Raw genomic sequence first — 15009 nt, 5'->3', positions numbered from 1 at the left:
CCAAACTGGGTGGCCTGGACATTTATTTTTCTAGAGGCTAGAAGTCCCAGACTGAGGCATTGGCGGGTTGGTTCCTTTGAGGGCTGTAAGAAGAATCTGCTTCGTGCCTCTCCCCTTGTTTCCAGCGGTTTGCCGGTTCCTTGGTTTGCCGATCGCCCCAATCTCTGCTTTTGATTTCACATGGCATTCTCCCTGTGTCAAAATTTTTTCATAAGGTCTTTAGTCATATTGAATTAGGGCTCATTTTAACTTAATAACCTCATTTTAACTTGATTTTCTCTGTAAAGATCCTATTTACAAATTAAGGTCACATTCTGCAGTACTGGAACCTTTTTGGAGGGCCACAGTAAAACCCTAACACCTTCCCAACACTGCCCCACCCATCCCACTGCTGATTCAACGGAATCCTCACTTCCCAGGTCTCTCACAAACCAGCCCCTTCCCTCTCCAGTTGGGCAGGCGAGTCTGGATCTGATGACCCCATCAAAGACGGTCCAGCAGCCAAGGGGGCTGCACAGGATCTCCCCCGTCAGCCCCTGGGACACAGCCGGGGGAGGCTCCAGATCGCACAGCCAGGGGGCACTTACGGAGGATGTGGGACAATCAGAGGAACCACTGGCATTTTAGCACGTCAACTCTAGAGTCAGGGATGTTGGAGACAACTGTGGCAGAAAGACTCATTAGGGAGCAGGTACAACCGCTGGCGGCAGGAGGGAGGGACTGAGTTGGGGAAGTTGTGAGGGAGGGACTGAGTTGGGGAAGTTGTGGTGAGGACGGGGAGGAGATGGCAGAGGGAACAAAGTGGCTGGGGCCGGAGCCCAGCCCGTGCGTGTGGGCAGCTGAGCCGAATGTGGGAGAAGAGAGCTGAGGCCCACCAGCCTGCAGCCCAGCCCCCTCGGGAAACGAGATGGTGTGAGACACGCTATGTGTGAGATGGCAGATATGAGCATCAGCTCAGGAGAGAGGCAGGGGCTGGAAATCGTTTTGAGAATCCCAGGGGGTCAGATGCCCTTGGGGGAGCAAGCCGTAGAATGAGTGGAGGCTTGCCGGAGAGCTGGTCACAGGCCAAACCCTTGAAAAAACAATGTTTTAGGGAGAGCTGGGGCACAGATGTGAGAAAAAGGAGGTCAGGAAGGGTCCAAGAGGCAGGGGGAGAACCAGGAGAGAAAGACGGTTCCTGTGAGCAGGAAGGTTCACCAGGCCCAACAGCACCAACCCCAGCAGAGGCCGCTGTTGCTGCCGCAGGACTGTTGCTTAACACGAGCGAACTGCCGCGCTGTGCTCCGGTCAAAAGAAAACTGCGAGCACGCCTCTCTCATCTTTTAATTGTTTATTGTATAATATAAAACTACAAAAGTAAGACTGCTCATTTCCATGTACATTTAATCTGTCCAATTGTTTTGATTACAGCCCAAACCTACATGTGAATACAGCCATCAGGGTTCCGATGTAACATCTGTAACATTGCATAGAAAAGGCACAGCTCTCAGGTCTGTGGGGGAAAGGTTATGCCTCCTTTTTGACAAGAAGCCCTCCTCAAAAACCATGCACCAAACACGGCACTATGTACACCTTTTTCACAATCGCGGTCATTCGCACATATGGCCTGCACTTCTCTTCCAAACTTGTTATCCTCAAAGGAAGTCCAACATTTTTATTGGCTTTGTCTGCAATAGCATTTGATCCTGGCTAATTTTAAAGAACCATTCAGACTCATTCTTAGAAACACTGAAAACAATTGTACATAAGCAGGACGCACACAACTCTACGCCTCCAGGTGCAGGGCAGTTACAGGAAGTTAACCATTTACAGCCAGAACAGGTTAAATATGCTCTTTCCAATATTTTCAGAAATGTATAAAGGTCCAATTTGTAACAGCAAGGTTTTCAAATTAAGACAATTCATATAGAGTGGAATAACAATCGCTGCACAAAGTATAGAGTCTCTCTCTTTTTTTTTTTTTTTAACATTTGTTATTTAAGAAGGCTGCCCTGCGGTATTCATAATTCATTGTTTACCGCATAGGTGGTTAATACATTTAAGCTTTAAAAACGATCTGTAAGTTGATACTTTGGCTCTTTGGAGCTTATTTAGTTGATAAATTTTCCTTGATTGACCTCGGGGCAGTTGGGGCACTCCAAGGGGCTACGGCGACAGAAAGCTCAATTGATCAAGACACTCGAGAGGTGCAGAGGCGGCTCAGGCCATTTCTCACCCTTTGGTATGAACGAGGGTGCCCGTGGGGTTGCCCCTTCTGTCATCCAGAGAAAGTGCTACTAAAAAAACTTTTAAAAATATCAACCCTTTGATGCTTGATTTTCTCAAAAATTTGGAGGTATTAAAACATTCCTCGTCCATACCTTTTGCATATTTCAAATAGACCCATATTAGAGAAGAGAGTAAAAATGAATGTGGACTGTGCATACGATGAGAAGACCCAGGGGTCCTGGCACGGACCCCCTTTTAATACAGATTTACATTCCTACAAGAGAATACATTCCTACCATACATTCTGCACATGTTACGATCCAGATGTTGTTAGAGCTCCACAGTAAAATAAATATATTTACACAGAAAAAGGAATAAATAACTTATGGGAAAAAAAAATCACTTCAAATTCAAAGCTCTTATGATTCTGCTCTCATCTTGTCACTTCATTGCACATCACTGTCAATAATTGTCCTCTCCCAGCCCCAGCCCCCAGCACGTCTTTCTCATGAAGGCACCTCAAGCTGCCTGCCTGGCTCTGGATGCCACGCAACATCTTTTACAGAGGGGAAGGCACTGCTGCCAGGTGGCATCTGGAAGCACATCCCGTACTCACACTGGGACTTGGAGATCCCACCTCTGGCTCCTACCCTTCCTTGTTGGGACATCACTTTGTAAGAATAGGACACAAAGACAATGTGAACCCTTGACAGTTTTGCTTTCTGAAAATCGGCCACTAATCTTCCATGTCCTTCTCGTTAGACTTTGAATCAAGAATTTACAGCAAGGGTGTCAGAGTTAAAAAGCATTTGCCTGCTGTTGTTGGGGGGTTTTGTTTTGATTTTGAAGCCCAGCCTTACAAATACATGAGAGTCAGAGAACCAAGTTTGGGCAACACTTCTCTGTGCTTATTTGAACTGTTGCCCAACATATGGGATTTGTTTAAACACAGGATTTGCTAATCCAACGAAAGTACAGTTGTTCTAAGTTACTGTAAATCAGTTTTAACAATGGCAAATCAACTGCTTTACCCGGTTATTGTTCGGAATAATCAACACCATTGTATGTGTGTACGTATGCAGACGTGTGCAGCATGGGCGATTCGCCGGGTCCTCCAGTTATAAAAAGCATGGAGTCTGGGCAGACTTGTTCTCTACAAGAAAGGGAAGCTCTTAAAATGGACAGGCACAGTGACACTGGAAGCATCTACAACCCTCACCTTGATTACATGGTCCCTGGTCCTATCAAAGGAAACGACACATCTGTAGCACTCAGAGGTGTCTGTGTGGAGGTTGCTTGTAGGAGAACAAGTGCAATTTGATCAGTTTCTCACTGCTCTACCGAGTTGATAATTAGCCATTAAAACACATTCAAGTGGGGTAAAAAAGTACATTAGAATGTAGAAAGATTTTATCATATCACATATGAATCTTTTGCTTCGATGAGCAGTTCCTTCATCACAAACGTATTTGCTTTGCCATGTGCATTATAAAAATAAAACTATGGCTTGTTTAAAGTGCCATTTTATAAAGTTGTCTTTTTTAATTAGCCAGAAAGACCCAATTTTATCCATGGCAAGAAGTGAGCAGAATTGGTGACTGAATATTGACAAATGACCAACAACAAAGACAACAACAACAACAAAAAACAAAATCCCATAATTTAAAATTTTTAAATAAATATAAAAGTTATTCCTAAAGAAGCCATCTGCATAACAATATAGGTTGTAACCTGCACTCAACAGCTAAAGTACCATTGGAAGAAAGAAAAAACTGAAACGAAAAGGCCATAAACAACTTCGGCAACAAGCATGATACATTGCAAACATTTTAAAATTAAATGTACACAGCTAGGAATAAAAAGCTACTTCTCAAGTGTGTCCTGGGGGTAGGAGGCGGGGGGAGGGGGAAACATGCATAGAAAATCCTGTGTGTGTTTTTGGGTAAAACAGCCTTGTAAAGTGTAGTTAAAGCAGTTGATTTAAGAAAGCAACCAGATGGGAAGCCGTCACGTAAGGTGAGGAACTCCAGGTTCAAGAGTCATGGATATTGTAAGAGTGCATCCCGGGCCAGCCGAGGTGAGCAGAGCTCACTGTGGTGATCACAAAGATGCCATTTTTAGCTCTTAGCAACAGAGAGAACAAAAGCTCTAGGGAAGGGAAGCTGCAAAAGACAATTTAGCAACATGATGGATGCCTTCTGGGGAGATTTTCTTCTTTAGGAGCCCTAAGCATTGCAAGAGGGCTTAGTTCCATGAAGAGGTTGGTTGCTTATCACAAAATTGTATTCAGATGTAAAATTTCAGGTCTTCATAAAAATTATGCCAAAAAGGAAAGATCTAGGTTTTCACTTAAAAAAATAAAAACAATTAAAAGAGCAAACTTGGCATAAATACACTCTAAAGTAAGACTGGTAGCCTTCCCTTTAAAAAAGGGAGCTAAGGAGAACCATCACTTAAACCCCAAGCTCTGTGGCCATCTCCACCAGCTGCTTAATGCAAGTTTGATGAGCAGACGTGGCTCTGGCTTTGGAAGTCACAGTACTGGCGGGTGTTTGTGCCAGGGGGTCAGTGCTTGTGAAATTTGGGTGTGATATCACCTGGCCCTTTCTTAAAGCGCTGTGTGTGTTATGTGTGTGCATGTATGTGCCCGTGGTGTGTTTGCATTTGGGGACATCAACTGCAGATTGATTTGATCCAATTTTCTCTTGCACCATACACATATAAAACATTACAACTCTATAAAAGTACAAGTGCAACTTGTACATCTGAAGTTTGCAGGAACTATGTGAGCAAATCCTATCAAAATAGCTATCTCATATGTATAAACAGCATTTGTTTTTAGAAAAACAATATCATAAACTGCAGAATCTGTACAAAAATATAAAATAAATTTGGGCAGCAGTTTTCTAAACAGCCATGTAAATGCAACACTTACGAGGAGTAGTTAATGCCTCTAAAAAGGCTGAATTGCCAAGTCAACCTATACAGGGCAAAAATGCCAAAAAAGGTACTGAGATTATCTAAATTATATATATATATTTTTTTCTTCTTTACCTCTTGCAATAAAACTTATAGAAAAAATAGACAAATATGCACATGCAATTTACAGCTTTTCCAACTTAATCCTTGTGCTTCACTTGAACGGTTTATTTTTGTCATTCAACATAGCAACATTGTCTTCAAATGTATTCTTTCCTATACCAGGGTAGTAGGTCTCTGAGGAACCACTCAAAAAAGCATATTAAAAGTGGTCATACTTGTATGAAGGCACTCCAACTCTGCTCAAAGCAAAAACTAGTGTGATCCTTTTGTAAAATTTTCTTTTTTCTCTGAAAAAGGCAAGCAAGGGTGCATGCACAGTGCGGAGAACTGTCAGGTTGTGGGAACGCCCCAGGGTCTGGGCGGGCACGATCGCCCTGGGTCTTAGGACCCAACGAGCACCTCCATGATGTGGTCCAGCTCTGTGAGGTCCATTTTGAAAGGCTGACTCGGGGTGACGGGCTGGCTGCTGTAAGGAGCCAGAGTTTTGAGGAGGTCGTCGGCTGACACGGGAGCCATTTTTGAGGCTGTCCCTGACGAGGATGTGCAGGGGTCAAAATCATACATGGACGTATCAATGTCGGCAAACAGGATGTCGTCCAGGGTCAAGTCTGTCAGGAAACCCGTGGACGTTGTTATTTCGAAATTCCCAGGCAGAGAGTCTATCAGTTTTGAGTCGTCCGTGCGGTTCTCTTGGGGCCCCTCGGGTTTCTGGATGCTGGACTCGATGGAGGTCCCTTTGGAGCTGTCAGTCGCTGCTGCTGTGGCCTCTGTGGAGGTAGATGTGGGACAGAGCTCCTCGATCTCGTCCAAGGCAGAGGAGAAACTGTCCTTTTCTGGCGGGAGGGCTGGAGGTGAGAGTTTGGTGGGAGCCGTGGGCTGCACGGCCTGGGAAGTGCAAAAAGTGTCATCGTCATCCTCGAGGAGTGAGGCCGGGGTGAGGCAGGCCTCCAGGGGTGTAGTGCTTCCGAGGTCGCAGGGGTGGGCGGGAGGGGACCCGAGGTGGCTGAAGGCAGGTGGGGCCTCCTGGTAGCTGTCACTCAGCTCCTCAGTGGGCTGGGAGGAGGGGGTGAACGCAGGCCTCAGGCTGCCTTCCTGTTTGAGTTCCTCCTGGATCCGCCTCAACATGTTGTTAATTAAAACGGTCTTTTGCAAGCTGGGCTCTGTCAGGGGCCTGTGGTTATAGAGTTTCATAAGGGAAATGTTGAAGATAGTCTGGCGCTGTAAGGTGTAAGACACCTTGGATGGACCGTCAGAGGCAGACACGATTTTGCCTTCCAGCCCATCTTCATGCTCATCAAACTTCCGTTTTCCTCCTTTACCCAACATATATCTGCAAAGGAGAGACGGAGGAAATAGCATTAATCACACGAAAGCTGATTTCTACCAAAAAAAGAAAGAATTCAGGACTCGGACTTCAGTTTCTTGCCCAGGGTTTTAGAGAAGAGCAGACAGATTAATTGGGGGGTAGGGGACACCTTTTAGAAGAAGAGAGAATTAGCAAATCTACCTTTGTATGCCTGTGGAACAATTTTTATCACTAGGTAGTCTGGTGAATGTATTTCTTGAGAAATGTGTACGACACAGACAAGTTAAGAGTTGCCATGGAAACCGTGATTTTGACTTTCTCAGCTCATGTGCTTGCATTCACATGCAGGTTCAATTTCCCTCCCCCAAATGGATTTATTTTTAAAACCCAAGAAAATACTTACAATGCTATGACCTAAACAGATACAGGTGTCATGAATTATAGCTTGAACACATCTTGAAGGATTAAAAGAACCAAGTTAAAGAAGGGGGAACATGTATAATTTTGGTAGAGCTGTGTGTGCTTTCAAAACGCTTTTTCCTTCCTCATTATGCATGGAGTCTTTCTGCCTGTTTGGTGACATGTGGCGAAGCACTTGGCCTGTGTTAAATGACCACAGTGACTGAGCCACCACTGCTTTTCATTCTAGAATCAAGTGGAGGAATGTGTATTTCCCAGCCTAAGTTTTTCCTTGGCTCAATTCATCACAGTTATGTCTGAATGCAACTGGATTACTTTTAAAGTAATTTGCTCTGAATATAAGCATTGTTGTTTGGATACTTGAGACATTTCATAACAAAATATCTACTGTGATTCCAGAGATACATATGTATTCTCAAGAAACAATGACCTCAGGTCTCACACCTTGGGAATCTGGTAATAGGTTGAATTTTAAAATTGCAGTGGAGAACTGCCCCATCTCGCCTACGTTCACGGCCCAGGCTGTGTCCTCTCTTGCTCTGGCCTTAGTGAATACTGATCTTCAGCTGGTTGTCACCTTCTGGAGCGTGCTCCTTCCAACTCTCCAAGGTCATGTTACATTGTCATCACTTACTTTCAGAACTTCTACCGTCTAAACATAACAATCTCAAGTCCATTAGCCTTTGCCTCACAGACCTCACTTTCTAACCATTTAATCAAGAAATTGTCCTTTGCTGTTCAGACCAGGATACATGGTTCTAATTAAGCCAGGCCCATGCTTGCTTCCTCGCTCCCTCTATGCCACTCACACACACGTTAATCCTATTCTCAACGTGGCTCACTCTTTCTGATATCTTCATATACAAGCAATTGCTATGCAGTTATCCAATTTTTCTTCTAAACACTACTTACCTTTTACTGAATTGCTTCAGCTGACTGATCACGTCTCATACAATCCTTTATTAACGTACTCCACATCTACGCTGCCTCAGGCACGCTTCCACGCACAGCGGGGAGTCACGCATGAATACAGTCTGGTCTTCAAGAGGCCAAATACCTCCCTCCTACACCGTATCACCACTCTGAATTTCAAGACTCATCAAAGGAACAAGGCTAAATGGAATATAAACTTCACACAACTTTCTTCCAATACTTTATTAGAAAGGAGGTAATGCTGTCCCTCAAGACAGATGTACAGGTGGCCACAGAGCCTGGCACACAAGTCCTACTTAGGGTGACTGACTTCATGGCCTCAGTCTCCAGAAGAGATGGAGGAAGAAGGCTGCAACCTATCAACATCAGAATCAGCCCGAGATTTGTTAATACTCCCAAAGAATGTGGAGTTACTTGTATGAAACATTTCCTCTCATTTTGTAAACACTAAGAGAATGGCTGTCAATCACTAGGACCAAAGACCATGCCTGTAATTAACTCTTCTCCAAGGCAAGGAAAGTATGATAGTAACAAGTGACTTATCTAATACTTCATGTGACAAGCATATTTCCTACTGTTTAGTGCTAAAAGTTTCAATTATATATCTACTTTGCATAGAACATTTCCTATCTCAAGTATTTGTGCCCATTTAAACTTCAGAATGAATCAGAAGGGGGAGGTGGTTTCATTTCACATTGCAAAACACTTACTACTTGATGCATCAGAAGGGTTACCGGACAACTGGATTTTGAAACACATAATTATATTCACAATTATACTATTTGTATTTGCTTACATTTTGAGCATTTAGATACTTACAGAAAAATTTCACTATTGGCTAAAGAGCTTACTAAGTGCATTTAATTCTAAGTGCATTTAATTTTCATATAAAGTTGTTATATGATCTATGTTATGTGATCATGGCACCACATTTGCACATGCGTGTGAGTACACAAATACACATATGCATAGTCTAAAACAGTATTTCTAAAAGTGTGGCCCACAGATGGTGCCAGTCTGTGAACTGTTACAGGTCCATAATGAGCTAAGTAGGGATATTGTATTATTTAGAAACTTGTGCAAACTTACAGGGTAACTGTCTGTAAATCTAATTTTTAAAATCAATCTTCTATTTTCTATACCTTTGTATTTTAATTTTACTTTTCTAGTAATTATTATTATTATTTTTTTGAGACAGAGTCTCACTCTGTTGCCTGGGCTAGAGTGCCATGGCGTCAGCCTAGCTCACAGCAACCTCAAACTCCTGGGCTTAAGCGATCCTACTGCCTCAGCCTCCCGAGTAGCTGGGACTACAGGCATGCGCCACCATGCCCAGCTAATTTTTTCTATATATATTTTAGTTGTCCATATAATTTCTTTCTATTTTTAGTAGAGACGGGGTCTCGCTCTTGGTCAGGCTGGTCTCGAACTCCTGAACTCAAACAATCTGCCGGCCTGGGCCTTCCAGAGTGCTAGGATTACAGGCATGAGCCACCACGCTCTGCTTCTAGTAATTATTTTTGTTGTGTTTTTCTGAAGGCCAGGAAGGACTGGGCAGGGGGGAGCAAAAACAAGATGGCGCCTCATCGCAGAAAGCTTAAGCTCTGTCCCAAAATGTCAACCAAAATCCAACTGAAAACAAATTAGTAAGCTCATTGCCACTTTGAATTTTTATTGGTTTTCTGGAAGAGAGGTAACATTTAGGCAAGATGGTGTAGACTTTTCTTTTAGTTACCAATGTAGAACTGTCTTTTTTTTTTTTTTTTTTGAGACAGAGTCTCACTCTCTTGCCTGGGCTAGCCTCAAACTCCTGGGCTCAAGCGATCCTCCTGCCTCAGCCTCCCGGGTAGCTGGGACTACAGGCACGCGCCACCATGCCCGGCTAATTTTTTCTATTTTTAGTTGTTTGGCTAATTTCTTTCTATTTTTAGTAGAGACGGGGGCTTGCTCTTGCTCAGGCTGGTTCTCAACTCCTGAGCTCAAGCAATCCTCCTGCCTCGGCCTCTCAGAGTGCTAGGATTACAGGCGTGAGCCACTCTGCCCGGCCTAGAACTGTCTTTCTAAGACTTTTTACCAGAATAAAACAAGTTTTTCAATAACACATTTTTCTAGAAATAATCACTAAATCTACAGAACTCATACATTTAAAAAGCACACAGGCCATGCAATACTATGGGCATTTAGCAGAATTCCCACGGCTGAAAGAGATCGGGTGGAGATACTTTCAGAGAGGTATCAATGTGAGAAGCACCAAATTTCCAATTAGAAAGATCCAGCTGGTGGTAGGTGTGTGCTAATCCTAATGATTTAGGGAAAGCCTGATAAGACATCTGTAATGCTGCCTGGAAGGGGAGGGTGGAGGCCTAGTGTAAGCAAAATCTGTGAGCAGGAGCAGACACACAAATCAAATCTTGGATGTACTTCAAATGTGTGAATAAGGACCCCCCATGGAGTATCGCTCAAAGCAGGTTTGCCTTCGTTTCTCTATTTCATATTATGAGACAAAATTGAATCCACACCCCCCAGTAAGATTGAAAAATGCACACAATCCTGATTTTTAATCCTCATTCTATCTTAATTGTTGTAGAAAGGAATAAAATGAAACATGATAAAACTGACTTCACATTTTCACTTAAAAGTTTTCCCAGCTTGCTTAACACACTGCAGTAACAATAGATTAGCGTGATCAGAAGAGGCCTCCAGCTCCTAGAAAGAGGGAGGGTGGTGAGAACTCTCACTCTCAGGGCTTTGTGTAACAACCACTTCCTTAAGCAGGGCAGGATTTAAAGAAGAAAAGAGGAGACATGTCCTCAAGGACATGCCCTCAAGAACCTGAGGGCAAGAAGCCAGATGCCCCGGCCCCTCCCTGCCTCTCAGGGCCTGGTGCAGGCTGCCCAAGGCCAGGGTCAGCCCAGCTCCTCAGAAGCCTCTATTTCCTCAGGCACTCTAAGATACAGTAACAATAGCTCTTTAAGCAGCCACAGGAGAGGCACGTGACCTTTCAAAAGGCCTCACCAGGCCGCAACTAGAAGATGAAGCAGTTGCAGGAGCTCATTAAGGGCTTCTAGGTAACTTCAGGAAAGGGGGTTCCATGGTCCCTGCCCGGGGGTGGCCTGGAGCTCACTGAAAGGAGGTGCTTGTGACTCCCTTGCTTCCGAGGCCGCCCCTAGGGACCCCTGGGCTCTGACACCCCACTTGTGAAGACCCAAGCCCAAAACCCATGCCTTCTACCCAATTTTTCAAACAAAGACCCAAAGGGACCCCGAGCTTCAGGGGTGGGTTAGAGACCCCCACATGAGGAATGGAGGGGTGCTCCCTCCCTCTTCTGCCCACCCTAAGGGGCCTCAAACTAACCATGGCCACTTTTCTATTCCAATTCATTGGCTCCTAATAGAAGGTTTGAAATAAGACACCCTGCCTCCCTAATAAACTTCTTAGAAACAAATTCCTAGCATTCTGGTTTTCTTAAAATAAATTTCAGCAACTATTAACTGCAGCAAACTAAGTTTCAAAAATAAAGAACGAAACTCATTGGTAGCTATATAAATAAAAACTTCTCTTCTGGAGTTTAATATTGAATAAAACTCTATATGCCAAACCCAGCTTTCAATTGTGCAGCTTTTCATTAGGAAGGACCTAACCTCAAAAGCTATTTAATATAATCTGTCAGGGCAGATGCTCAAAAGTAACAAATGCTGGCTGGGTGCGTGGTGTGTGCCTGCAATCCCAGCTACTTGGGAGGCATGATCGCTTGAGGTCCAGAGTTGGAGACCCTGTCTCATTTAAAAAATATAAATTTTAATTGAAAAGAAAAGTAATAAATGTTACCAAGAGTTTCCTCAGAAGACAAACACCTCAAGGCAAATTTTCAAGAGCTTGATCCAAGTTCCTTTTGAACTAGTAAGTAAGAACTAGAAATTCTGTGATTTCCCTTTTCAGGAGTGTAGCAGGCTTCACAATTCAGTGACATGCTGTTTTAAAACTCAGTTAACAAGGCAAAGCTAAACCATGGTGTCTGCAGCTGGGTTAGGGTAGTCGCTGGTGGAGCACGAGGCTTTTGGAGAGCCGGTCATGTTCTATTAATATTTCTTCACCTGGGTGGAGAATACACCCAGGGATTTGTTTTGTGGTAAGTCACTGGCCTGTGCACTTAGGATCTTGCCCATCTCCATATGTGTGCTATACTTCAACAAAAACATTTTTAAAATATTAGTTAAAAGCTCCCAAGGAAAAGGGAGCTTTAAGAAGCTGTACCCCTGGCAGGGGTGGGGAACCAGTGGCCCTAAAGGCCACGTGTGGCCTTCTGGATCCTTGAGTGCTGCCTTCTGACTGAATCCAAATTTTACAGAACGAATCCTTTTAATAAAGGGATTTGTTCTGCGAAGTTTGGATTCAGTCGAGGACCCGCACTTGGGGATCCCGAGGGCTTTGTGGCCTTGATGCTGCCGATTCCCCACCCCTGCATGACTACTGGTGTGACCACCGGTTGCTCAAGAGTCCAATGCTGACTCTAAAACCCATAATTAATGCCAACAATTCAGAGCAGTGATGTGTCCTCCTTAGCAGGAAGAAGCAGCAAGGAGAAGAGGTGTGGCGAGCGTCTCCCGAGAAGGCTAGCAGAGGCTGTTCCCTCCCTTTGACATCTTGTGCCACTGAAACCCACAGCCTTTAAGTGGAAACACACCCCCCTTTCAGTTTCTTTTGGGGGTCGTGGAAGAAGAAAGGAGTGCCCCTGGCAAAATTAATTGTGTGTGTGACGGACTTCTGAGTTGAAAAGAGTCTGGATCAAAGTTGGGCCAGAAATTGCTCTGAGATAATTTCTGAAACGCAGAATATTCACCTTTCTCCTCGCTTCACTCCATACACTTGCCTTAGGATGCGTTTTGGAGCCTGCTTTTGAGGTGGTCCACATGGAGAGCCTCCGTTCAAGACAAAAGGACACCTCCCACCAGCCGGGGGCCCAGCAGCAGAGACCTTCCGGAGCCGTCCCCCCAGGCTGCTGTCACGTAGACAGGGCGACTCCCCAAGCAGGAAGGGGAAGCCCCAGCCTACTGCCACGAAGGGGCCACCTCTGCCTAGACAACTTACTACACTTAAAATATTACACCTAAAAACACCCTGGACTAACGAACTCTGACAACGCCTCAGCTTTTAACACCCTTCTCCCCCAAGTAACAAGAACAGCAAGAACAAAAAGGCTGCCTGGAGAAGGACGGGTAGTTGGTGACGCTGGCAGGTCAGAAAGGGAAGCTCAAAGAAATAGGCGAGCCCTCAGCTGGCCCTAGTGTCCTGGCCTGCAGCTGGCACAGGAGGAGTGACCATCCCCCTCCAGCAGGGTGCGGGGAGGGAGCTGCCGGGGTAGCCACACGCCAGAGGTAGACCTCAGACCCCAAAGCAACTGCCTCTGGCCCAGAGGAGTGGCAGGAATAGGGGCAAAATTCCAACAGAGAGAGAGCCTCCCCATGGCTTATTTACAGACAGGGTAAGGACTCCCAGAAGACAAGGAAGAGTGTTCCTAACAGAACCCCTAAAGCTGCTTGGATTGGGAAGCCTTTTTTTTTTTTTTTTTAACACCAAAGCTCATCCAGGATTTCTGAGGTCCCTGCAGTAACATCCATGCTAATTGGTAAGTAAGACAAAGCCTCCCCTAACAAATCAGCAATGTAATTATAAAGCCAGTCACTAGATCAAGCCAGTCACCAGCGCCCTGCGATATTCTGAACCTGTAACCCGATACCACTGTTCTCGGTGCCTCCTCCGGGCTCTCCCCTGCTATGCACTGGGCGGTCGGCGCCGCTGTTTGTTCCAGATCAGACCTTACACTGCACGAAGACCCACAGGAACAATCCTCCTGGCTTTCTTGACAGCGTTTTGAAGCCTGGAGATAAACCTAAATTCTGCCAAGAAGTCAACCTCTAACAACAACTTTTAAGGTTTGGGGTTGTTTTCTAAAGTCCACATTTTTAAAAATTCTAGCTTTCCCTTTCAGGATTTTACACGCTTCTATTAAATTACAGACAGTTTCTAATACTGATGGTTTGACAAACATAATCTTTTCTAGAGAAAGGAAAGAAAAATTTAAAATGCTGACAACTGCAGTTAGTAAGTAAAATACAGTCAAATTCTGGGAGGGAATGTTTCAAGCAAACATTTCTTTAGAATAAATTATTGCCTTGTTAATAAACATCTGGAAAGAAAAATAGGTTTTTTAGAATATAAAGGTCAAGTAGTACAAAATGTTTCTAATAGCCTTTCTTATTGGTTCCTCCTCCAGCTGGGAATTTTAGGTTTCAGTCCCAACTCTTACGAAGCTAAGGACACCAGTCACCTCCTTCCAAGGAGGATGGAAATGCTGACAATTCTTTCATTTTACCTAAGGATTCTGGCTAAAAGCATGGCACACTTAAATTTTTTTAATTTTATTTTTAAAAAGTTTTTTTAATTTGTAAAGATAAAAGGTTTATTCTTTAAAAATTTATAAAGAAAAAAGGTTTATTTGGGAATGGCACACTTAAAGTATACGGCTGAGTAGAATTAAAGTTTCTTAAGTTTGACAAAAACATATTCAGGATGATATGATGCCTGGAATTTGCTTTAAAATACTCTGGAATAAAACTAGCCACGTAGATGAAACAAGATCAACAAGCTAGGTGATAAGTACAAGGTGGTGCATTGTACTCTTCCTTTTACTTTTGAGTATGTTTGTAATTTTCCATAATAAAAAGTGAAAAACCATAACACACCAATACATATTTTTTAAATTCTGCAAATTCAAAAATACCAAATAAGCACAATAAATTATTCACACCCTGAGTGACAACTATTATATTAACATGATAGGTTTTTTTTTTTAACACAGAAGAAAGTTATTAATGCTCTACGTAAACAAGCAAGCCCAATGCAAGTTGGAACTCCTTTAACTCTGAAATACAGCCATGTCACATCCAGCCACAAGGGGGCGGCGCAGAGTAACAAGGCACCCCTGATGTCTGCTTTTTCAGGGCAATCTACCTACAGATCTCTCAGAGTATACACATTTCCAAGATTGTCCCCAAATTTAGGTATCCACAGGACAATGCAAGCAGCTGGGAGCCTTGCCA

The 15009-nt window shown here is 43.9% G+C and overlaps 1 protein-coding gene across 2 annotated transcripts in view; it reads right to left on the bottom strand.

Annotated features, from left to right (window-relative positions):
• Nucleotides 1-1315: 1315 nt before the first annotated feature.
• The window catches only part of SERTAD2 (SERTA domain containing 2), a 108016-nt gene continuing 94322 nt past the window's right edge, over nucleotides 1316-15009 (bottom strand). The window contains exon 2 of one of the 2 annotated variants that reach the window (XM_069495313.1): nucleotides 1316-6580. In XM_069495313.1, the coding sequence (XP_069351414.1) occupies nucleotides 5632-6576 (945 nt within the window). In that variant the 5' untranslated portion in view covers nucleotides 6577-6580 and the 3' untranslated portion in view covers nucleotides 1316-5631. The remainder of the gene's footprint in view (nucleotides 6581-15009) is intronic. The other variant, XM_069495314.1, reaches the window with a different exon arrangement.

Source organism: Eulemur rufifrons, chromosome 19 (assembly GCF_041146395.1).
Source record: "Eulemur rufifrons isolate Redbay chromosome 19, OSU_ERuf_1, whole genome shotgun sequence".
NCBI classification, from domain to species: Eukaryota; Metazoa; Chordata; class Mammalia; order Primates; family Lemuridae; genus Eulemur; species Eulemur rufifrons.
The sequence above is the reverse complement of the archived record's forward strand: the minus strand, read 5'-3'. Positions and strand labels throughout refer to the sequence as shown.